General features: G+C 51.3%; 2 protein-coding genes across 6 annotated transcripts; one reads left to right on the top strand and one right to left on the bottom strand.

Moving 5' to 3' along the window:
* Window positions 1–543: 543 nt before the first annotated feature.
* On the top strand, window positions 544–20325 carry TMEM140 (transmembrane protein 140). Its single transcript, XM_059073852.2, has 2 exons — window positions 544–630; window positions 13932–20325. The coding sequence occupies exon 2, from the start codon at window positions 13968–13970 to the stop codon at window positions 14526–14528; it is 561 nt and encodes a 186-aa protein (XP_058929835.1). The 5' UTR covers window positions 544–630; window positions 13932–13967; the 3' UTR covers window positions 14529–20325.
* On the bottom strand, window positions 15346–19815 carry CYREN (cell cycle regulator of NHEJ). 5 transcript variants are annotated; one of them, XM_059073854.2, is made up of 4 exons: window positions 19599–19815; window positions 18237–18497; window positions 17204–17279; window positions 15346–16357 (listed from the first exon to the last, which is right to left on the bottom strand). In XM_059073854.2, the coding sequence occupies exons 2-4, from the start codon at window positions 18368–18370 to the stop codon at window positions 16109–16111; spliced, it is 459 nt and encodes a 152-aa protein (XP_058929837.1). In that variant the 5' UTR covers window positions 18371–18497; window positions 19599–19815; the 3' UTR covers window positions 15346–16108. The 5 variants fall into 5 exon arrangements, with proteins under 5 accessions (XP_058929837.1, XP_066898191.1, XP_066898193.1 ...); XM_067042090.1 differs by having other exon boundaries at window positions 15346–16360; window positions 19599–19807; XM_067042092.1 differs by having other exon boundaries at window positions 19417–19806.
* Window positions 20326–23209: the final 2884 nt, after the last annotated feature.

Below are 23209 nucleotides of genomic sequence, written 5' to 3'. Positions count from 1 at the left end.
TAAGACGACAAGGTTTTGTGTCCAGGGATGCCCAGTCATCCTACAAAGCTGATTTCTGAAAAGGAGGGGACAGATGCATAACTTCTTCCCCAGTGGTGACCTGGGTCTGGGATCTCAGACCAGATGATCTTGAGGGTCCCTTCTGAGTAAGATTCTAGGTTGTATTTATCTTGGTTTCAAACATTAGGAGTTTTGAGAGTGTCTTGGCCGGTTTCCTTTCTGGAATTGTGGTGTGAAATAATCAAGACACTTACCCGCCTCTTTAAGTCTACTGGTTGGTTGGTTCAGGTGTGGGTAAAGTGGCCGGTTTGGGGAACAACAATGCTGTTTACACTCTTTCTTTCTGAAAAGTCAGGAGCCACCGGCAAGAAATGAAAGTGAAATCAGGGGGTAGTGTCATCAGTCAGCACAAATGTGACAAAGTTCGGAGAGCTGTTTACTTAGGCACAACCGCGCCTGCCAGCCAGTCATAAGCTCAGGGCTTCTGCTCCGGGCTGCACCGTTCCCGTCTCCACCGGCCTCCTTTCTGGAACCTGACATTAGGAGGCAGCGAGAGAGAAGAATCAAGCGAACCTGATTTCCTGCTCCTCCTCTTTATGAGCGTTTTGTGGGTTCTGCGTCTTCTTTTTGGTAAGTACCTACCCTACATGCCCCACAGCTCGCCCAGACGCCTGCCTCTCTGCAAGACAAGTTAGCTTTCCTCTCGGACCCTGCATTCTAGCCGTGGGCCCGGGGAAATGACTGGTAGTCAGGGTCTGGGGACCTTCCCCCGCAGACGGACCCAGCTTCGTGAGCTCTGCTCTTCCCTCCTCCCTACTCCCTTCAGCATCACCCTGTGCGACTCTGGCCTCAGAAGTGGTGCAGGTAATGCCAGTATAACTGGTTAGAAATGCAGGGAGGCCTGTGGGCAGCAGGGTGCTGCACCGAGTCTGTACAAATAATGGTTTGTGACGCATGAAGTGGATTCTTCATCAGAAATAGGCCACCAAACAAAAGAAGATCACTGACTCGCAGTAGCTAAACTGGTAGTTACAGGAAACACCATGAGTTCTTGAAATACGCACTGTGGACTAAGATTGTCAGAAAGACCTGTGTTCTTGACTCAGAAAGAAGACAAGAGGGTCCAAGAGATTTTCAGACCCTATGTTATTAGACTACATTGCTTTTCACACCTTGATGGAAATTCATGGTGGGATTTTAGTTCAGTTGGTGCAGATCTTAAAAAAAAATTTTTTTTAATGTGGGCTATTTCCCTAATAATTTCCAGTATGCTGCTTCACCTGTAAAATCAAAGGCTCTTTGGGAGGAGATAAATACATGTATGTGATTCGGCCTTCCTTCCTCCCTCATGACAGCTGAAATGCATTTTTCGGTATCTTCTTCCTAAACCTCATCTCTCCCAAAGTCCCGAATCCGTGCATATGACGTTCTCCTTTTGATTTTGTATATTCCCCTTTCTCAACGCTCTTTCCAGCTAACCCCCTGCTTTATCTAATCACTAAGATTGTTCGTTTTCTAAATTTCACTTTTACATAAATATAACACATGATTCTGTAAATATTTTTAATGCAAAAAGAAAGGAACTCTTACCCATAATGCCCAGAGATATCAGGGCAAACATTTAACATTTTAGAACAATTCTTTAGTCTCTTTCTTGCAGTCATACTATAAAGTGTGGTTTCAGACCTGGTTCTTCTAAAGGCTGCATAGAGTTTTAGTATGTTGATATGTCATAATTTGATTCTAATGCTGGGCATCTAAGTTGCTTCTCATTTTTTGCCAAAGTAATACTGTGATGAACGTCCCTGTATATAAATTATTGATTGCATTTCTGATTGCTGCCTCAGGGTAGACTTGTAAGTGGAATTACTTGGCCAAAAGGTATGATGATTTTAGGGTTTTTAGTGTCTTTTGCCATATTGCCTCCCAGAATGTTTCTAAGAATTTTCACATCCACCATCATTATATGAAAACGCTAGTTTTACTGCACTCTTGATATCAGTGTTTTTAGCTGCAGTTTTAATAGGGAAACTTATAGGTTATTTTACATGGCATATCTTTGATTACATTACATGAGGTATAGACTTTTTTTCATGTTACTCAATGTGATAGAGGGTTTTATAATAAGAAATATGTGTTTGGTCTCTGTCCCCATTTCTGGCACAGAGCTCCTAAAACCCTTGGAATTTCCTAAGTGATAATAGAGGTAAAGCTGTCTTTTTTTTTATTCATTACAAACCCTTTTCAACCACCTCTGAGTTGTTAATGACTCGACTTTTGGCAAGTCGCTAAGGATGGGGGCCGGCTGCCGGGGAGAACCACCACCCCAGCCCCCAACCTCTAGGGAGGTGAGAGTGGCTGGAGACTGAGTTCAATCACCAGTGGCCAATGATTCAATCAATCATACCTATGTAATGAAACCTCCATAAAAATCCCTGAAGTACAGGGTTCAAGAGCTTCTGGTTTGGTGGACACACGGAGGTGCCAGGAGGGTGACAGGCCTACAGAGGGCATGGAAGCTCCACGACCCTTCCCCCCACTCTTTGCGCTATGCATCTTCTGGGTGGCTGTTCCTGAGTTGTATCCTTCTATCTTGAATGAGTATTCTAGTAAGTAGGCTGTTGTCCTGAGTTCTGTGTGAGCCATTCTAGCAAATTAATCAAACCCAAGGAGGGGGTCATGGGAAACTCGAAGTTATCCTAGACTTGCACTGGCGGAGGGGCAGCTCTCGGCTTGTGGTACTGACCCCTTAACCTGTGGGATCTGATGCTAGCTCCAGGTAGATAGTGTCAGAATTAAGTTAAATTATAGGACATCCAGGTGTCACAGAGAATTCCTTGGTGGGGAAAAACCCTCACACATTTGGTGGAGGGTACAAATAAACAAAAGAGTTTTTTACAGTTAACTATTTTGCATTCCTTCTTATGTGAAATATCTCTTCATATGCCTTGTTCATTTTTATGGAGATTAATGTTTTTCTTATCTGTTTGCAAGAACATTTGTTATATTAGGTATATTAACCATTTCATGTTTGTTGCAGATATTTTTCCATACTCACTGAGTTTTTTGGGGGGAGGGGGGACTGCACTGGGTCTTCTTCGCTGTGCTCCGGCTTTCTCTAGTTGCGACGAGCGGGGGCTACTCTTCGTTGTGGTGTGGTGGCTTCTCTTGTGGCAGAGCACAGGCTCTAGGCGTGTGGGCTTCTGTAGTTGTGGTGCAAGGGCTCAGTAATTGTGGCTCGCGGGCTCTAGAGTGCAGGCTCAGTAGCTGCGGCGCACGGGGCTTAGTTGCTCTGTGACATGTGGGATCTTCCCGGACTCGAACCCGTGTCCCCTGCATTGGCAGGCAGATTCCTAACCACTGTGCCACTAGGGAAGCCCTCCATGCTCACTGACTTTTAATTTTACATTTTGTCGTACAGAAATGTACATTTTAATAGTTAAATCTGTACTGCTTTTTTCTTTGTAGTTTCAATTTGTTTTTAAGCTCAGAGCATTCTTTCTCATTCGTAAATCAAATATTCACTTTTTTCTAGATTTTTTTTTTTTGTCTTTTGTCTGTTTGTTCCTTACGTTTCACTATTGGATCCATGTGAAATTTATTTTGGTATGTGGAGGGAGATGAGGCCCTAAAATAGTTTTCTTTTGTTTTAACTAATCAACTGTTTCAGTATCCGTCAATGGAAAACCCTTTCTTCCACTGAATTATAACACCAATTGTATGGTGTATTAACTTCATATACATGGCTTTTCTGAGACATTCTGCTCTCTGAGCTGTCCATCTAGTACCCCTGCCATTCTGTTCTATTGGGCTCACTTTCCCCTCAGTTATTTCTACCTGGGAGCTGGACACTGCAATGACCTCAGTGGCTCTAGCCTGCCTTAGGCCTCTTCAAGTGAACTACAGCTTAAGGTGAATTAATTAATATAATAAATATCTTTGGAAGTTTAATCTCCACGTGCGTGCACAGTACGTTCTCGCAGAAACGGAGACTTTTTGCAGGGCTTTCTTCTGTACACCTGGGCTCACACCACCTCAGCTGTCTCAGCCCTGTCAAAATGACAGAACTGAAATAATGTAGTAATGAGTTTACACGTTCCTTCATTCAAGGAAAAACAATCCACGGACGCAGGGAGCACAGCGCCGCGCAAGCGGTGGAGCACTCTTCCCAGGGATGTGGGCCACAGCATTAGAAGAGGCAGCGCGGCTTATGATGAAGCCTCGACCTCATAGCCAGCAGGTCCTACTTCCTGGGGAAGGCGAGCTGACTCAAGCTGCTGGAAGACCGCGATTGCTGTATGCGAGGGTTCCTTGACAGGTGTTTCCCAGGCAGGCAGACTTGTGGCCTGGGCTGGGCCGCTGGGGCCGCCTCATTTTCTGAGTCCCAATGTACAACTTAACTTGATCAGCCAAAAATCTAGACTTGAATAGACTTTGGGAGGGGACGCCCCCGATCCCCAGCTCTTCTGTGAGGACACAGATCTTTTGCCCACTCAGCGGCAGCAGGGAGGTGGAGGTACTAACAGCAAAGACCCTGGCAGAGCAGAGAACACAAAGGGGCAGCAACCTCGGCCCCTTCCTGCAGCATCCCGCCCACCAGGAAGCATCAGGCCTCAGTCAGCACCCCCCCAAGAGGGACCAGGGAAAGATTCGCTTCCTGAGGGATGGAGGGAGAGGCTCCACAGCACCTGCCACTCGGTTTGCCTGTGATTTGCTTTCTTTGAGTTATTTTAGTGAGTTACAGAGCCATTTCATATGCGTTACAAACTCTCCAGGTAAGAACCGCATCCTCCTGTGTGGGGATGGAGGTGAAGTCCGAGAAAACTTAGCCTCCTTTCTGGCCAACTCTCAAAAGAACGTTTGCAAAACTGCAGGTCTAAGTCTAGGTGACCATCTATCATCCTTTCCCTCCTCTTCTTTCCTTTTGACTGCTGGGGGCAAACTACGTTCACTAGTTTTACAGCAGGGCTAGTGGGCAGAACCGCCAGAGACAACGCCTGGCACTGCTCCGACCCCAGTTCAGGAACTCTCCGCACCTTCGGCCCCGCCACCTGGGGCCTCGCGCCTGAGGTTCGGGGGAGCGGGGGCTTGAGTTAATGAAGCACCTAGTGAGGATATAATCCGAACCTCTCACCCTGGCCTCCAAGGTCCGCTCACCAGTCCAGCCTCGTCCTGTCCCCTCAGTCACTGGGCTGTCACCCAGCCCCTGGTCTGTTCCTCTCCCAACCCGGTATTAATAACCACTGCACTCTGTTTCTAGAAGGCTCTTCCCCTGGCTCTCTCACACCCCTCAGGCCTCAAATCAAATGTCTCCTTCACAGACAGGCCTTCCCTGACCCTCCAATGGAGACCCATCAGGTCCTTCTACCAGGTTCTCTCCTTCACATCACCCTGTTTATTTGCTTCCCAAATCTCTTCAAAAATTATAATCATCTTTTTAAAAATACATGTTTGGTGTTGGTCTCCCCAACCAGAGTGCAAGCTCAAGGAAGGCAAGGCCCTGCTTTGCCCCGCATGTTACTGATTCCCCAGGGCCTGTGACTCAGGGAATCGTCCAACGTGTATCATCGCTGGAGTCGCAAGAGGAAACCCTGGCCTCGTCCGCAGAAGGGGGGCAGTGACTCTCCATGTGAGCGCGGGAGAGAGCGCGGGAAGCAGCACAATCGAGAGTAGCAGCAGAGGCCGTCACTCTTTGCTGGTACTGCTGTTTGTCTTCACACTCTGCCTTGGGGCCTGCGAATCCTGGCCCCCCGTAAACTGCACTGTGAAGCCCCCCAGTAAAAACCAAACGAGGATGGGTCCCAAGGTGCAGGCGTTTCCTCATTTTTAAGGATTTTCTTCCCGCCGCGCTAATTTTTTTTTGACCTTTGCTCCCAGCCGGATCATCTGCTTACTAGCAGGGCTAATGAGCAACAAGACAACTGCACAAACAGCAGGTTAATATTACTGGGGCCGCTGAGGCAGGCTACCGCAGTAGCTTGTTGGGGGTGGGGGGCGGCGAGTGCTCTGCCTCCACGCTGCGGTCTCAGGGTGTAGTCATGTTTCTGCTGGCCAAGCTGTTTTTATTTACATGGAAAATTTAAGTAAATCCAGACGTCACCGTGTTCCATAAAAAGCCACTGCTGGCCCGGCCATCCACGCGGCATCTGAAACCCAGGCTGCTGCTTCCATCTTACAACATTTGGGAAACAGTGCTGTGGCCTCGTTTCCAAAAGTGAGAACCTGAGCTCACATTTCTGCCAAAGCAAATATGACACATTTCCCTTTCTTCTTCCCTTTTTATTTTCGTCAGGAGCCACACCCAAACCAGAGCACACCCATGCTCAATGAGTTCAGCTAGACAGATTTTCGCCAGGGCTGGAGGCCCACTCTGACAAGCTGGCTCTCTCCTCTGTCAGATTCTGTTTTTCTGACTTTCTTCTGCTCATATTTTCTTCCCTGGGCTTCGCTCCCCCACATTCACGTCGCAGCCCCACCCTCCGCCCCTGCCCTGCTCTTCCCTCGTGTCCCCTTTCTCCCCCGGACCACAGCATCCACCGCAGCACCAGAGCAGGCAGCAGTCCACCTGTGCAGATCAAATTAACTCACTTCAGTCTCACAACAGCCCCCAGGGACAGGCCCGCAGGGGGTGCGTTAAGGGCGGGGATGTAGCTCACGACATGCCCAAGGTCACGCGCTATGAGCGACAGGACAGCAGCCTGAACCCCGGTGGTCCAGCGCTAAGGTCCACGCTCTTCACCACCACGTCCCTCACACCATCCTGGAGTCGTCGGCGCCAGCCACCAGTGAGGCCAGCTTCCTGGAGTCCAGGTCCTCCAGGGAAGCTCTGTTCTGAACTAGAGTACTAGTGTCTCTTCAAGAATGTCACTTCTCTACGCCTCAGTTTCCTCTCTATGATAATAATAATTTAAGTAATACTAGGTAGTGTTCCACGTGCTGCACATAAATCACCTCACTTAATTTCCACAACATTTACAAAACAAGTTCTGTCATTATACCCATTTTGCAGATGAGAAAACTAGGCAGAGAGGCATTCAGGTAGCTAGTAAATGGTAGAGCAGGGATTTGAACCCGGGACACACAGCTTCAAAGTCTAAGCTCAGCGTCACCCCCATACAGGAGGAGAATAATGTGATGTCCACACACTGCAGCCGTGACGATGAAAGGGGATGAGGCATGTGAGGGCCAGACCTCGGGAGACAAAGCTCAGGTTCTTACAGTGATTTCACAATTCTGCCTGACAGGCCTCACCAGGCTCACTTGGGGAAGTTACTGAGCCTCACTAAGCCTCAGTTTTCTCCTCTGGAAAGTGAAGATAATAACATTAAATGTGCTCTCATACTGAAAAATTAAGAATACCTGCTTAGTGCTTAGTACAGGGCCTGGCACAGAGTAAATGCTCAAAAAGATTTTGAGGTCAGTATTTAATCATTAATAAGCCCTCAATCAAACTAGATTCCTTCTTAGACACCTCCAGAGATCACAAAGACTTCTCAAAGCAAGTTCTGCCCTCTAAGGTCCCCTATAGCTTTCTTAAGTCATTAATGAGAAGGAAGCCTGGGAGATGAATTTGTAGCCGATAAACTAAAAACCCATCCGTTTTTCTTTCAAGCTTCTGTTCCACAAAACTTGCAAACTGTGTAGTGTCTGACAGCAGCAAAATTATAACATCCAAGTTTTGCCAGGTCATGGCAGCAACTGCTCCTGCTGGTGCCAGGGCAGGGCGGGGCAGGGACTCACCACACCTGAGTCCATCCTTGCAAGGGGCCTCACAGTGTCCAACGCCTGAAAGCAGCTACAGGCTCACATACATGTCTGAGAAAGAGGGGACAAGCTTGAGGAAACTTACATTTAGGAAATGGGAAGAATAAAAAACAGAGAAGGACCAGAAGGAGGAGAACTAGGACAGAGATTCAGGTCAAAAAAATAGAAGAAGTTGGGCTTCCCTGGTGGTGCAGTGGTTGAGAGTCCTCCTGCCGATGCAGGGGACACGGGTTCGTGCCCCGGTCCAGGAGGATCCCACATGCCGCGGAGCGGCTGGGCTGACATTCACAAAACCATTCAGAGGTCACTCAGTGGATACTTACTGCGCGCCCATAATGTGCCAGGTAGTCCTGGGTGTTGCGGATATAACAGTTAAAGACAGATTTTGAGAGAGAAGGGCAGCCATAGATTTTTGTCTGATCTGCCTAACAGATAAAATTCCTTGCCCACATGAAGTTTACACTCTACTGAGGGTTGTAGGTGGAAGACAAAAGAAAGCATTTAGCATGTTAGATGGTGGAAAACGGCAAGGAGGAAGAGCAGGAAAGGAGCGCAGGGAGAGCGGTGCCGGGTGCCGCGGAGGGGCTGCTCCGTCTTCAAAATGCCGACCAGGGATGGCGCCACTGAGAAAGGGACCTTTGAGCGGAGCCCCAAGTGAGGCAGACAGGCGATAACCAAAGAGCAGTCCAGGCAAGGAACGCAAGTGCAAAGTCCCGAGCTTGCCTAAAGGTTTTGGAAAATGCGCAAGGAGCCAACGTGGCAGAAGCTAGGGGAGGAAGTGGAGAGCAGGAATAACGGGAGACGAGGTCCAGGAGGTGACACGGCACTAACGGCACCAGGGGGTCCTGATCCCAAAGGAAGCAGGAGAGGCCAAGTTATTGTCAATGTTGTCCCTGGAAAGTGGGCGCCTCTGGCGTCAAGAGTCATCCTTGTTGGGCTTCCCTGGTGGCGCAGTGGTTGAGAGTCCGCCTGCCGATGCGGGGGACGCGGGTTCGTGCCCCGGTCTGGGAGGATCCCACGTGCCGCGGAGCGGCTGGGCCCGTGAGCCGTGGCCGCTGCGCCTGCGCGTCCAGAGCCTGTGCTCCGCAACGGGAGAGGCCCACGTACCACACACACAAAAAAAAAAAAACCAAAAAAAAAAAAAAAAAAAAAAAAAAAAAAAAGAGTCATCCTTGTTAACAAGCTCCAGGACATTTACACACCTGCGGGCACAGCACACTGTATCATTCCCTGGCCGAGGAATTCAAACGTTCCAGAGTCTCATCCCCACCCTCTGGAGGGGGAGCTCGGACTGAAGGGGACACTGACAGGAACCTGCCTTCCTCTCCGATGGGCACCTGTAAGGGCTCATTAAACGCTTGATGAACGAAGCACAAGCTCCCGGTGGTGGACGAGCGGTGCCCTGATATGAGCGACAGTGCAGGGTGCTCCAGGAGGCCGCCCTCGGGGGCACCATTCAGGACAGAGGCGTGCAGGTGGTGAACTCGGGCAACATGGTGAGAAACTTAATAAGCCCCAGCTGTATATAAAGTCTTGTTACTGAATATCATGAGATGTTCAGGCAGGAAGAATGAACTGAAAAAACAGGGACTTCCCTGGTGGCGCAGTGGTTAAGAATCCGCCTGCCAATGCAGGGGACACGGGTTCGAGCCCTGGTCCGGGAGGATCCCACATGCCGCGGAGCAACTAAGCCCGTGCGCCACAGCTACTGAGCCCGCATGCCACAACTGCTGAAGCCCACGTGCCTAGGGCCCATGCTCCGCAACAAAGAGAGGCCACCACAATGAGAAGCCTGTGCACCGCAACGAAGAGCAGCCCCCGCTTGCTGCAACTAGGCAAAGCCCGCACGCAGCAATGAAGACCCAATGCAGCCAAAATAAATAAATAAAATAAATTTTTTAAAAAATTTAAATTAAAAAAAAAAAAACAGAATGAGGTGGGTGATTTGGGAGTGGGTATTTTTGCTAAGTCAATGTAGAGAAAGGAGTTTTGTGGGGAATCTCGTATGTTGGGATAAGATGAAAATGTAATATGTGAAGTCATGACTAGAGCAGTGACAAATCAAAAGTTATAAATAAGCATATGATCAACATCTGTATACAGCAGCCACATAATGATTAAGCTGATAGATATTTTAGCATAAAAGAAAGAAGCATTTGGGAGCTGGAAACTGGAAGCTACAGACCTCTAAAACAGAAACCAAGGTCGACGGGCAGCAGTTTGCAAAGTCCCTTTTGACTCTGCAACTCAGGAGAGCACGTGGTAGGCCTTCAGCCATCTGAAGTAAACAAGCCAGTGTCAGTGGCAAGAGCCGGCCTCCCCACTCCATCAGCCCTTCTCAAGTGTCCCTTACAGTCAAAGGACAGGCCAGGGGTGAAACCTATGCTGGGAAAAGCTCTCTGGTCACCCGTTCTCTGCCTGCCAGGTGTCCTATACTAGGGGCGTGGGCGGCCGAAGGGATTTTCAGTGCGACAATCTGCCAGAGCTCCAATCCTCCCTCAGACATGACCTCATGACAGTTTCACTCTTTTAACATGAAAGTGGCAAGAACATAATTCAGAAGATCAGGATACTATGTCTGTGCCTCTTTCAGCCATCATCCCATCAATGTGAAAACCTGAGAGGTGCTTAAACTAAACAACAAAAGCAAACCAACTGCCTCGAATGCACTGTCTGGGAGTGTTCTTCTGCTTCTCTAACTGGGACGCTTGCTGCCCTGGGCTCTCCGGTGACAAGCGTGAACACACTCCACACACTCGCTCAGAGTCAAGATCTGTGTCTTGGTCCAGGGGCCCCACTGCCACAAAAGGGTTATGCTTTACGATGACCGTTGTGATGGCAAAAGGCTAGCAGCCTTTATTTATAAAGAGCTCATATACACAGACAAACAGAAACCAAAACTGAAAATGATAGAAAGAAAAAGGAAAAAAAAAAAAAAGGAAATGACAGCACTCCCAAGGGATAAAAACAGAGCCGGTCAACAAACACTTAAAAAAACGTTAAACCTTGCTCATTAAAAAGAAACAGCATAGCAATGCTGTGTCATTTTTCATTATCAAAGATGAAAAGACAGGAAAATGGAATCTGGGAGGATGAGATAAGTACTCTCTTAAACTGCTGGTGAAAGGATAAACTGATTCACAAACATAGTCACCGTGGCATTATTTTTAATATTATAAAACAACATCGTAAGACAGAATATATAAACCATACACAACAGAACAGCTAATGCAGCCGTTAAAAATATTGTTTAGGAAACACTCCTACTGACAAAGGGAAATATTAATGCTATAATGATGTTTACAAAGCGGGATACAGGCACATATATTTACGTGGTCCCAACTATGTAAAACAACATTATAGAAGGAAATGTGTTGTTGAGTGGTTACTTCTACAACCTTGAAGTTATAGACGATTTTTAGTCTTGTCTCCATACTTTCGTGCATTTTTCTACTTTTCTACAACCAACATGCATTATTTTATTATAAACAGGAAAAACTTCACCTAAAAATAGCAACAGTGACTCAGCAGTGTCCCCTTCTGCCCTCTGAAGGAAGCACAGGCTTATTATCTAAAGGGAATTTAAAAGCTCATTGCGGTGAGAACATGAATACTAGCATTGTTAAAAGCCAAAACAAAACAAAACAGGGTAAGCTCTTAGGAAGCCAGAGAAGAGTACCCTAGGGTTTTCCAACCAAATAACCATACCGTTTTACTGGGAAGTGTTTAGAACAAAGAAGCTAGGACTAGCCCCCAACCTCTCTGTCCACATCCCAACAGGAAGCACGGAGGAGCCATCCCCGCACTGAGTATATATGAGACGCAAAACACGGCCCCTCACCTCAAGAAGCTTTGCCGTCTTGTTAGATAAGTATATGCAGGACCTAAAGGACGCCACATGTCATTTTCATTCATTCAAAAAAAAAAAAAAGTTCCTACTGTGTATCAGGCACCACTCTGGGATAAAACAGCTAGTGGGAGCACAATCTTGGCCTTCAGCTACATCGGAGTGTGGGCTGAAGCGGTCTGAGAAAGCTGGTGAATAATTAGTAGGACTCAGAGAGGCAGAGAACAGGGTGGGACTTGAGGAGGTGGAGTGCCTGAGCGGCTGGGCAGTCGGGAAGGGGCGCAGTGGGCAGCTGTGGACTAAGCAAAGCAAGGGGGGAAGACCAAAGGGAGCTGGGCCTCACTGGAGAGCCCAAGTTCAAGTTCTAAGCCGTACCAGATCGTGGTGAGCCTGTGCATAAAGGGGTGAGAGGAAGTAAATCAGGGACTACCACCTTCTCCACACGCCTGCTCACGGGCTTCCTAGCTCCAATTTATTTTGTCTCACTCTCTGTTGAAAACCTCGAGAGAGACAGAGAGAGAGAGAGACAGAGAGAGACAGAGAGAGACAGAGAGACAGAGAGAGAGAGAGACAGAGAGAGAAGAGGAAGTCAGAAACAAAGGCCCTGGGTGCCTGCAGAGCTGCTGCATGATGTGGCTCAGGCAGTCTCCTCTGAGAAGCCCAAGGAATCTTTTTGCATTAAGCTTAATAATAATATATATATATATATATTTTTAGCCCAAGTGTAACAGGCTTGAAATAGGAGAAATAAGAGGGAGCATTTACACAAAGGCTCCCCGACTCCCAACCTGGACCACGGGGGCAAGTCAAATCTTATATCCCACTGCACAATGGTGTAAATCCGGATTCCGGTCCTGGAAATCCATCCTACACCCCGAAATACCGAAATCCATTAAAACTGGAGATACAGGCTTTTACAAACATTTGTTAATATGTAAAACCGTGCCAACTATGTTCCTGTTGGGAATTTTTCCCATTCCATGGGGCTGCACTGGTTAAAACTTCTTACCATACCAATCTAATACTGTGGACTAAACACACCCTTTTTACACCTGATAAATCTTTCTGTCTCTGCCAAAGGAGTCACTGATAAATCTTTATTCTCATCAGCCACCTACTGCAGACTGAATGTCTGTGTCCCCCCCAAAATTCGTTACGTTGAAACCTAACCCCCAACGAGACAGTATTTGTAAGTGGGGCCTTTGGGAGGTGATTAGAATGGGATCAGTGCCCTTAAAGAAGAGGCCCCAGAGAGTTCCTGGTCCCTTCCACCATATGAGGACACAGCAAGAAGTTGAGCCCTGACCACACCCCGAATCAGCCAGTGCCTTGATTTCAGACTTGCCGCCAGAACTGAGAGGAAGAAAGCTCTGTCGTTGACAAGCCACCCCGTCCACGGTAATCTGCTGTAGCAGCCCGCACGGACTGACGCCGCCCTCCCCCTCAGTCTGTTCCACATCCTGCCCCGTCTCACCACGCTTTGCTTTTCCATGTGCAGGACAGGTGTGGGCGTGGTCAGGCAGACCCTCCAGCCAGCTCTGGGAAAGGGGAGGGGCTGTGCCTCTCAAGGGGTCCCTCCAGAAACTGATCTCCAGGGCTGCCTCTGGGCCTCTCTCCAAGGCCACCACTGGCCACCACTCCCTGCACTGCCCACGCCACGGGCAGCCCTGGCCGGGTGCACTGCCGGACACCACTCTGTGTCTGGCCCTGTGCTCCTAGGCACTTCAGGATGGAAATGGCTGTTTTGTTCCATATTGGCAAATTTACAAATATAAAGGCATTAGTACGCAGACTGCTGTTTGAGAGGCCAATTTGGAGAAGTCCTTCTGATTAAAAACTTAGTGAAAAGATTTTTCCAAAAAGATAAGGAAGGTACATCCTATATCTATCTATTGATACTATGTACTATGGAGGGACTAGAGAAGGCAAGTTTCCTGTAGATCAATTTGGCAAAATGCAGTAAAATCACTAAAAAATATTGCTACCCTTGACCCAGTGATTGCAGTTTTAGATATTAATCCTAAGGAAAAATCCGATTCAGCAAAGTCTCAGGCCAAAGGGCATTCACAGTTCCGATCTTTCCCGCCCTCACAGCTGCCAGGAGGGCCCTTCCTCCTGATCTCAGCCCAGAGAGGCAGCTGAGGACTTAGACCCCGGAGCCTGCCGGGAGGTTACCCCAGATGTCTTGGTTTTGGTGTGGCTGTCTTGCAGGGAGTTTGCCACAGGTTTTTACGGAATTCCAGAAGGGAGAGCATGAGCTTGAGAAGAAACTGGGAGGGAGACGGGGAGAACCGGACACTCACGGCGTGACTTCCTGCAGGTACCCAGGAAGGCGCCCCGTGAAGCGCAGGAGAAGATGCCCGCCCTAAGGTCAAGGCGGAGTAACCGACTGCTGTTCCTGGGGATCCTGGCGCTCACAGCCACAGCGATCTTCCTGCTGCTCTTTGCTCTCCTCTGGAAGGCCGGCGACCTTATCGACTTGCCCAACCTCAGAATTGGCTTCTACAACTTCTGTCTTTGGAACGAGGGCACCGGAGCCCTACAGTGTCACCAGTTCCCCGAGCTGGAGGCCCTGGGGGTGCCTCGAGTCGGCCTGGCCCTGGCCAGGCTGGGAGTGTACGGGGCCCTGGTCCTCACCCTCTTCGTCCCCCTGCCTCTTCTCCTGGCCTGGTGCAACAGTAACGAGGGAGAGTGGCAGCTGGCCGTGGGCTTCCTGGCCACGTCCTCCGTGCTGCTGGCCAGCGGCCTGGGCCTCTTCCTCACCTACACGTGGAAGTGGTTCCGGCTCTCCCTCCTGGGGCCTGGGTTTCTAGCTCTGGGTGTTGCCCAGGGCTTACTCATCCTCTTGCTTATGGCCACAGTCGTGTTCCCTCAGAGGGCTAAGGACAGGAACTTGAGAGCTGCTAGGTCTGTCTAAAGGCTTCCATGATTGCAAGGGTTCTGTTTGAACTATGCTCAGAGAAGGTGCCAGAGAATTCACGGGCTGCTGTGTCTTCTCAGCCATCCTGTTTCATAGCTAATGCCGACCGTAAGATCTAGCAGACAGGACCCGCCGCGGAGGGGGTAGGGCACCCGACGTCAAGGACAAGAGGCAGCAAGGGCGGCCAGGGCTCCCTCGGCTTCTTAGTGTAGGGTTGTGTGTCCTCTGGGACTCGTAAGGTTCCCAAGGACACCCTAAAACCACACAGCTCATTGTCACAAGAATTCCTGCTTTAACTGACTGATCTGAGCAAGCCATTCTTACTTTATCCTCAGAACAATGGGGAGATAAGGCTTCCTGTCACGGGGCCAGATTTCCAGGACAAGTTGCCAAATGCCAGACTGGAACCCAGTGAGGGTTTATGAAGAAACACCTCAGGGTCCCTGGGGGCCCTGCCTGGCAAGCTCCCCATCTCCATCCAAGGCGGGTAGAACGCGGTGAGCCCCTCACCTCTGACAACGCTCCCAAACGACCAGGAATAATCTGAGGGATTCACCGAAGACAGAACACATGGACACAAAGAGCAGCCTTGGTGGCTTTGAAGGTTCCCCTGAAAAGGCTCCCAGACCTGAAGCCCGACAGAGCAGGGGTCAGCGGGCAGATCACTCCCAGCACGTGACCTGGGAGTTCAGGAGCTGAAGACACCGGGTCCCTGGTCAGGAGGAAGGCGAACAGGACTGAACGGTTCCACATCCACGGGAATGCCGCACCCCCTCACCTCTCACCCCGGGCCCAGAAAGGATACAAGCACATCTCAGCACTGGGGAACTCTGTGTATTTTTCAGCACCTAATATCTATTGAGAACCTGTACAGCATGTGATTGCATCAGCATATGCCTGTCAAAAGCCACACTGAATACAGAAGCAGAAACACGGACTCTAGTGTGATGTCTTGTCCTTGGTGTCTCCTTTGGGTTCCTGTCCCACTCTTGCTTTCCGACTGTCCAGGGACCAAGGCCGAGGTCACGCAGTGGCAGCTCGGGGTGGGGAAGAGGCCTGATTGGTCAGGAGGCTTCCCAATCTGTACGCCGAGCCTCAGGCTCTTAGACGGGGCCCAGCACTGTGGCAGGATGTCTGGTTCAGGGCTGGACGAGCAAGGGCTCACAGACTGATCGACTGCCTCGCAATGGAAGCTATTTTTAAAATAGGCTTCCTCCGAAGGGAGGCCAAACAGTAGGAATTCCAGTGTACTTAGCAGCCATACTTGCTTTTCTCTAAACATTATTGACTCTTTGGTTCCACCAAGTTGATAAGCACAACCTCATCTCCCTGGAATCAGGTAACTACAACAGGCCGCGGGGACTCCAGACCCTCCGAGCGAGGAGAGAGCACAGCGCAGGGCGGGTTTCTAACGGGAGCCCGTTCTGATCCCTCGCTGCCCGAGGTGAGTCTGCGCAGCCCGAGAGCCGCAAAGCTGGGAGCAGAAGCCGTGAAGTCTGAGGGCAGCGCCCAGGCCAGGAGGGAAACCCAGCTTCCTTCAGCCTCTCTGGGCAGAAAGCCCTGGAAGTCTCTGTCCCTCAGCTGAAAAATATCTCTCGGACGTATTTTAGCGCATCCCGCTCCTCCTCGAGGCCTCTGCCGCAGGCCGAGTCAGAGCCCGCAGGCCCCGGGCGAGGGCCGTCTTCCCCCCAGACCTCGTCCTCGCTGTCCTCACTTCTGCTCCCGCAGGGACTCGGGGACGGCGGCGCTGAGCTGGCCGGGGACCGCTCCGGCTTACCAGCGCCTGCCGGAGGCAGCTGCTCCAACGGCACTTCCTGTTTTCGGCCCTGCTGAGTAGAAGCAATGGCAGGCAAAACAGACGCGGTTTTACTTCCCGAACGTGCTGGTTTATCTGTCAGCGACGCAGAACATGCCCGGAAGCAACTGTGAATCCGGCACGGGATGAGCCAGGCCCTGCCCCCAAAGCACAGGTGGCCCCTCCCTGCCTTCACCCGACTCCTCCCCTCCCCGCCACCCGCTCTCAGGTGGCGCAGAAGTAGAGACCAGCTTGGGAGAGCAGCAGCAGGGGCCTGCGGGAAAGAAAACTAGAATAAAGGTACGCGGAAAGGCAGGGTGACAGAATGCAAGGAGCACAGGATACGAACCCCGAGTGTGGGCCTTAGCCTCTCCCTTACTGGCACCAAATCACTTATTGGAACGAATAAAAATAATATCTATCAGCAGGTTATTGCAAGGAATAAATGCGATAGGAATATATAAAAGTCCCTGAGCAACTATCAAGTACTATACAACTCTAAAGTGGGACACTTATCATTTGCTTCCGGAAGCCAAGACACTCAGCGGCGTGGTGCTCCCCGCACGGTGCTCAGAACTCACCTCGCCCGACCGAGACCCTCCAGAGAGCATGAGCTGTTCACGACTTCTGTCCCGTCCACACGCCACCAGCACAGAGTCACCCAAACAGAGAGGGATGCCCTCCCTCGCACAGCTGCGCCCTCCCAGGTCTCCAGCCCCAAGCAGGTGCCCGCCTATCAGGGAGCAGGCTGCGGATGAATGGGCTCCTGGCCACCCCAGCAGGCAGGGCGCCTCTTTTATTAGCATGAACCAGGCCCTGGTCTAGTTTCTGCCCACCAAGAGTTTCTGGTCATAAGAAAAGACACAGCTGACTTTACCTCAATCAGGATCCCCAGAGCAACGTCTACGATTTCAGCTTCATTCATGCAGTACACAGTCCTCATGGCAGGAAGTCTGAAAGAAAAGCACAAAGCTAGAGATGGCACGGAATCACCAGGGGCAGAGAACGAGAACAAGAGCTGCGTCTCAGGGCCTGCCCGCCAGGGGTGCGTGCAGCAGCTTCCCCAGGGCACCACCGTGGCTTCTGCATCCTTGTAACCAGTGACTGGCACAGGGGGTTCTCGGGGCAACAGTGTGGGGCTTCCCAGCCTCCACCAGCTCCCCTGAGGGTCTGGAAACAGGCACGACGGCCGGCTTCTGGGAGTCAAACTCACACACGCGGTGGATGCGAGCAGATCGAACAAGCCAAGACACAACCCACCCCCCTCCCACCACAATGCATGAACACAGTAAAGGAGGGCAGCACAGACCAGAATTCACGGCTGGCCAGTGAAGGAAACTTAGAAAGGGAAGGGCAGAGAGGGACAGTGAGAGCCTGGGACCCAACGAGGGGAGAGGGCGGGGGCATCCCCCCCCTGGCAGCCCAGAAACCCCCGCCATTACCACCATTCAACTAACCCACCCCACAGCCTCTGCTCTCAGGCCGGCACAGCAACCTGCTTGCCCGCCTGTCCCTGAAGATCTACCCACAGGGAGACTGGACCACCTCGTCACTCATCTTGCCCAGTGGATGGTCACAATTTCTGCGGCAAGAGAAGAGACTGGCAGTTTGGACAGCTGGCGTCTGAGAGCTTGGCTGGTGTGTGTGACCTGAGAGGGGGAGCCGCTATCCGGGAGCTGACAAGTGAGGGTCTGGCGGTGGAGATTCACCAATAGAGGCAGAAGCCGGTGCCAGTCTGGGAGGGCACAGCTCACTTCCTGTGCACCCCCCAAGAGCTGATGAGAGGTCTGTGGACTGAAACACCCCACCTCACTGTTCTGCCTACACGGGAGGACTGGGCCCCGGCAACTGTGATGCCCCAAATCCCTCCCCCTGGCCTCACTCCCCAGGAAGAGCAGAAGCTGCCCCACCTTGCTGCAGCCACTGGCACCGTGGCTGTTCTCCACTTGGGGGTCTTCACCTGCACCGTCCTCTTTTCAGCCACCTGGGCTGTCATCCATGCGGGAAGCACCCTTTTTTTATTCTCAGATTTTAAGTCTTCCATCTCCCTAGTCTCTCGTGACGAGGAACCAGGGCCCAAGCTTAATGACTTCAGGACAGCAAATCCCACTCTCTCATCACACCAGGAATTATAGGTCTGTTTGTCCTGAATGGGAGTCCAGCTTTAATTCCTACAAAGAAGAACAAAGACCAGTGAATTCTAATAAGCGAGAATACTCCCAGGCATCAGCCGAAATTACTGGGCAGGGCAGGGCCCAGGAGACGCAGATGTGCCGTTCACAGGGCATGAAGGGGCAGGCGAGGGGCTCAGGGAGAAGCAGCCCTCCACGCAGGGCCCAGGGTCCCCACCGGCAGCCAGGCCCAACGCCTCCAGGAGCCTCTGCACTGAGCCATTCCACACGGGAGGAGCGGGCTGAACACCCTCCCAGGAGGAAAGAGGGAGGGAGGTGCCCCTGCTCCTCTCCACCCCAGAGGCTCACGGTCCCCAGGGTGCCCAGACTATCCCACCCTTAGGACACCTCTCAAAGATCTCTCCCCTGTTTCTCCCAACCACAGCCTTCTCATTCCCTCTTCTGGGAGCGGTTAGAAGAAATTCCAAGGCCATTTTGATTCACAATGAGGTTTCACCGGCCAACACCCACTGCCTTACACCAAAGATACTTCTGACCGGTCAGATTTCAGCCAGCAGTAGGGTCAGGAATCCAGAAGCTGGGGCGCCAGGCTGGGGGGGAGTGTCGCATCTTACTGGGCCTCTCCCCACCCGCACTGGATTCCACCTCAGGCCGTCCTCCTAAAGCTCAGTCCCGACCCTGTGACTCAAAAGGTGCAGGGCTCCACCCTCCACTTAGCAGTTAACCCTGAAGGCAGCTGCGAACGCCTTCTGCCTAAATTCAAGTGGTGCTAATACTCATTCCCACATCTAACGAGCACCGCTAACTGCCCGGAACAAACACAGCGCGGCGGTCGGTGCATACGTTGATTTGACCGTGAGGTAGATATTCTGAAGCCTATTTTACAGATGAGGAACAGAGACCGAGCAGTATGCACAAAGTCACAAAAAAGTTTGAAATGGCCGGCCGGGACACGCACCCGGGTCCTCCAGACTCCGCCGGCTGGGGGTGGGTGAGGGCCTGGGACGCCCCGGCGCGGCCCCGCGGGCGCGTGCCCAGCCCAGAGCTCGGGGACCCCGCGCCTTCCTGGCGCGACCAGACCGGTGCCAATCTGCAGGAGGAGGGCGAGGGGGGACTCGCGACAACCACGCGGGGCCTCACCAGCAACAGCGCCGCCCGCGTCCCCGGCGCTCCTCCAACAGGGGTTCCTGCCTCCGGGCCCGTGCCCCCTTCTCGGCTTCCGGGGCGGGTCCGGGAGTCTGATTCTGGGCGGTAGTAGGGAGCTCGGAACCCGGCCGGCCGGGCCCCGACCCCGCGCGCACCCTGGCTAGCCCTCCGGCTCGGCCGCGTCCCCGCACTTCCGGCTTCCGGTCGCCGGCGGGCGCGGAGGCCCGGGCGCGCCCCCTGCCGGCAAATCGCGTTGTCTGCGCCCTCGGCGGTGGAGCCCTGACTCCCCAGGTGATGGGAGACGCCGGCCCCGCTGTCCCGGGTCCTGAGTTGACCCGGGACAAGTCTCTCCTTGACCACATCCAGGTCGGGCTCCTCTGAACTCTTCTCAGCTAGGCCCTGCCTTTTGGACTTCCGTGTGCATCTCCAAATTGTCCATTTTTAGCAAGAATACTGCTAAGTTGCCTGCATCTGATCCTCACCCGCCACCATCTTCCAGGTGGTGTCTAATCACCCGGCCGCCCTCAGCAAGAATCCTGTTAGGTCAATTTAGCCAGAATCCCCTCTTACCCCTGATGTTTCCTGTTAATAATCATCCATCCACCGACCCCCCACCCTGCCACTTTTCCTTGTATTGGGAGTTAAGCCCAACTTCGCCCCCACTGCAAAACCCTACTGAGTAGCCCCCTCGAATAAAGTTTGCCTTACTTGTCTTTAACAAGTGTCATAAATAATTTTTAACAATATTTTTTCTTTAACAGTCCCCAAACGTGTCTCCATTTGAGGCTTGGTCGGTAGACTCTGTTAAAGTGTAATTTCCCAGCCCTCCCCCGCCACCAGAAATTAGGGGGAGGGGAGGAGGAGGATCTGCATTTTTGAAAGCTCTGGTGGGGAAGGGCAGAGGCTGAGTGCTCCCTGCTGGAAGCATGCACTCCCAGGCAAGGGGGGTGCAAGGTGAGCGCCCCCCCACCGTGCAGGAAGGGAAATTAAAGATTCTGTTTACATTTCAAATTGGCCAGAGGTGTTCTCTCTGTGAACAGGGCTGCTCCACAAGGCTGCCCAGATGTCCTCACTGCTCTGCTTTCAGCCTGATGCTGAGCACTGTAGTTTACACGTGGAGTTAGCATCTAGTTTAACTTAAAATCACACAGCTTGAAGAAGCTTAAAAGACAGGCAAAAAAAAAAAAAAAAACCCAGGTGGCACACATCACGAAAAACACAAGCACAAGTGCAGAAGGTGAAACTTCTACCACATTTTGAGGCAAAAGGATGATCAGAACAACCATCTACCTCCAAAATGCAAAATTATCATGACAGCCATTTGAAATGTGACTTACAACAAATCAGCTAATAATAGAATAATTACTCTCCATATGCTACAGGTGCAGGATAGGGGAGTGTGATCCAGAGTTTGGAGAATCCAGAGCCAGGACTTGTCACTTCCAACTGTGTGTGCCTTTGGTTTCTGCAAAGCACTTTCACCCCCATACTAATCCTCAATCCTAGGGAAGTAGGCTGGTCCAGGAAAGTCTAAATCAATCTAGGCTTAAGGAGTAAATCAATGATTTCAAGTCACAAAACCAACCTGCTGTGCATTGGGGTAATTTAGCTGCGGGTTGAACCTGGGCTCTGCCTCCAGCCTCTTCAGGAGGCCAACCCTTCCAGGCAGGACTTGCTTCTCCTCTGATTCCCTAAAGGTTCCAAAATCACTGACCTCTAAGGTCCTCCGCTCCCACAGTCTGTGAGCCGGGACAAACCCAAGTCTAATGAGTGAAGGTGCATCATTTTGTTTTAATAAAGGAACAGAGAACACTTGCCATTATGAGAACCACTCCCTCCACCTTTTTCTCAAAAACCTTCTCCCACAGCCAGCCGAAAAAGGGGGTCAGAGGAGCAGGAAACCCATCTGCATAAAAAACTTTCTGTGTGAAAGGCCAAATAGGGATGAGAAAGCCCAGCTGTGGGATTTGAATGGATGGGAATCAGCTCCTGAAGCATTTTGAATGCTGAATTCAGGGAGTCTGAGGTCTTGGAGCAGAAGCAGGCAAGCGCAGACAGGCCCCAAGGACCAGGGGAATGCACCTGCCTGTTCTCGTGCAGCCCAGCCCAGAGCCAGGGCTACACCTGCGCAGGGTGTGCGGCCTTGGGGGCCTGAGGCTGGACTGGCTTGGTGGTTTTCATCTAGTTGTCCTTGCCCAAGCTAGTGGAGGAGTCTTGCTGGCATTCTCGGGTAGATGTCAAGCAGGTATTGTGAAGGAGAGGTGAATTTTTTTTGGGGGGGGGAGGGGCTGCGTTGGGTCTTCGTTGCTGCGTGTGGGCTTTCTCTAGTTGCAGCGAGCCGGGGCTACTCTTCGTTGCGGTGCGCGGGCTTCTCATTGCGGTGGCTTCTCCTGTTGCGGAGCACGGGCTGTAGACGCACGGGCTTCGGTAGTTGTGGCTCGCAGGCTCCAGAGCGCAGGCTCAGTAGTTGTGGCGCACAGGCTTAGTTGCTCCGCGGCATGTGGGATCTTCCTGGAGGTCAAGACAAGGGCTCGAACTGGTGTCCCCAGCAATGGCCGGCAGATTCTTAACTACTGCTCCACCAGGGGAGTCCCTGAATGTAAGTTTTGACATACGTTATTGGAGGATGAGAGCTCATCTTGGAGGGGCGAGGAGGTGGGACAGGGAGGAACACCAGGATGAATGCATGCTGACAAGCACTCAGGATGGGGTGGAGGTCAGAGAGTGATAGGCCAGGAGGGGACAGGGTGGCCCACTGCACATATTGTACTTGCTAATTTCAAAAGGTCAGAGGTTAATGGTGTTTTGGCAGCTTCAAAGTGATGTGGAAGCCCCACCTCAATCCCTCCTGGTGGAGCCTCAGTCACATCAGCTATAAGCCAAGCTCAAAACAAGAGGGAGACAGGTATCCAAACCAGAGCATAAAGGAAATGAGAGAAGAGACAGCTCTTCAAGTGTTTTCTACAAACCTTGAAGACATTTCAGCGAACCATGGGGACCGTATTGAGAGGAGAGAATGGGCAATAAGACAGAAACTTCGAGATGGAGAGCGGAAAAGCTAAACAATGAATTCTCACTCAAATGAAACACATGACGACGTTTTAAATGTCCTACAGAATCACTGGGAGAGATTAATAAGGTTGCTGCTTCAATGAAGAAGATGGGAAAAATTATAAATGGAAAAGTCTTGAGTTTGTTCATTTGAAGGAGGATTACGAGGTGGAAATGGGTAACAATGTGTAAGTAACTACTAATCACTAAGTCTCTGGTGTTATCTCATAATTGAGCCACATAAACACCTCCTGCTTTCCTCCCAACTCCCAGCAGTTCAGAGCCAAAGCTTTAGTACCAACCTCTTCATGATTTTCCGAAAGTAGGTAACTGGGAGCACTCCCACACCAGACCTGCACCCCGGATCTGGACCGGAGCCTCTGCAACAACTATTCTGAGCAGCTTGGTGACAAACTGCCCCTGTCAAGTGTCAGAGCCCGAGGTCCAGGCCTGAAATCCCACCACCTCAGGTGGAAGTGCAAGCGGGAGAACGGAGTCATTTTCTTGTTCCTCTCCACCCTGTGAGGGCATCCGCCTCTTCAAGGTCCCACCCC

Source organism: Kogia breviceps, chromosome 9 (genome assembly GCF_026419965.1).
Source record: "Kogia breviceps isolate mKogBre1 chromosome 9, mKogBre1 haplotype 1, whole genome shotgun sequence".
Lineage (NCBI taxonomy): Eukaryota > Metazoa > Chordata > Mammalia > Artiodactyla > Physeteridae > Kogia > Kogia breviceps.
The sequence above is the reverse complement of the archived record's forward strand: the minus strand, read 5'-3'. Positions and strand labels throughout refer to the sequence as shown.

Coding starts and splice junctions, on each gene's coding strand:
- TMEM140 (XM_059073852.2), top strand. CDS start 13,968: ATGCCCGCCCTAAGGTCAAGGCGGAGTAACCGACTGCTGTTCCTGGGG.
- CYREN (XM_067042090.1), bottom strand. CDS start 18,370: ATGGAAGACTTAAAATCTGAGAATAAAAAAAGGGTGCTTCCCGCATGG. Junction 17,280..18,236: donor GTGCCAGTGGCTGCAGCAAG/GTGGGGCAGCTT, acceptor CTTTTCTTTCAG/ACTTCCTGCCATGAGGACTG. Junction 16,361..17,203: donor CTCTGGGGATCCTGATTGAG/GTAAAGTCAGCT, acceptor GCTTCTACTCAG/CAGGGCCGAAAACAGGAAGT.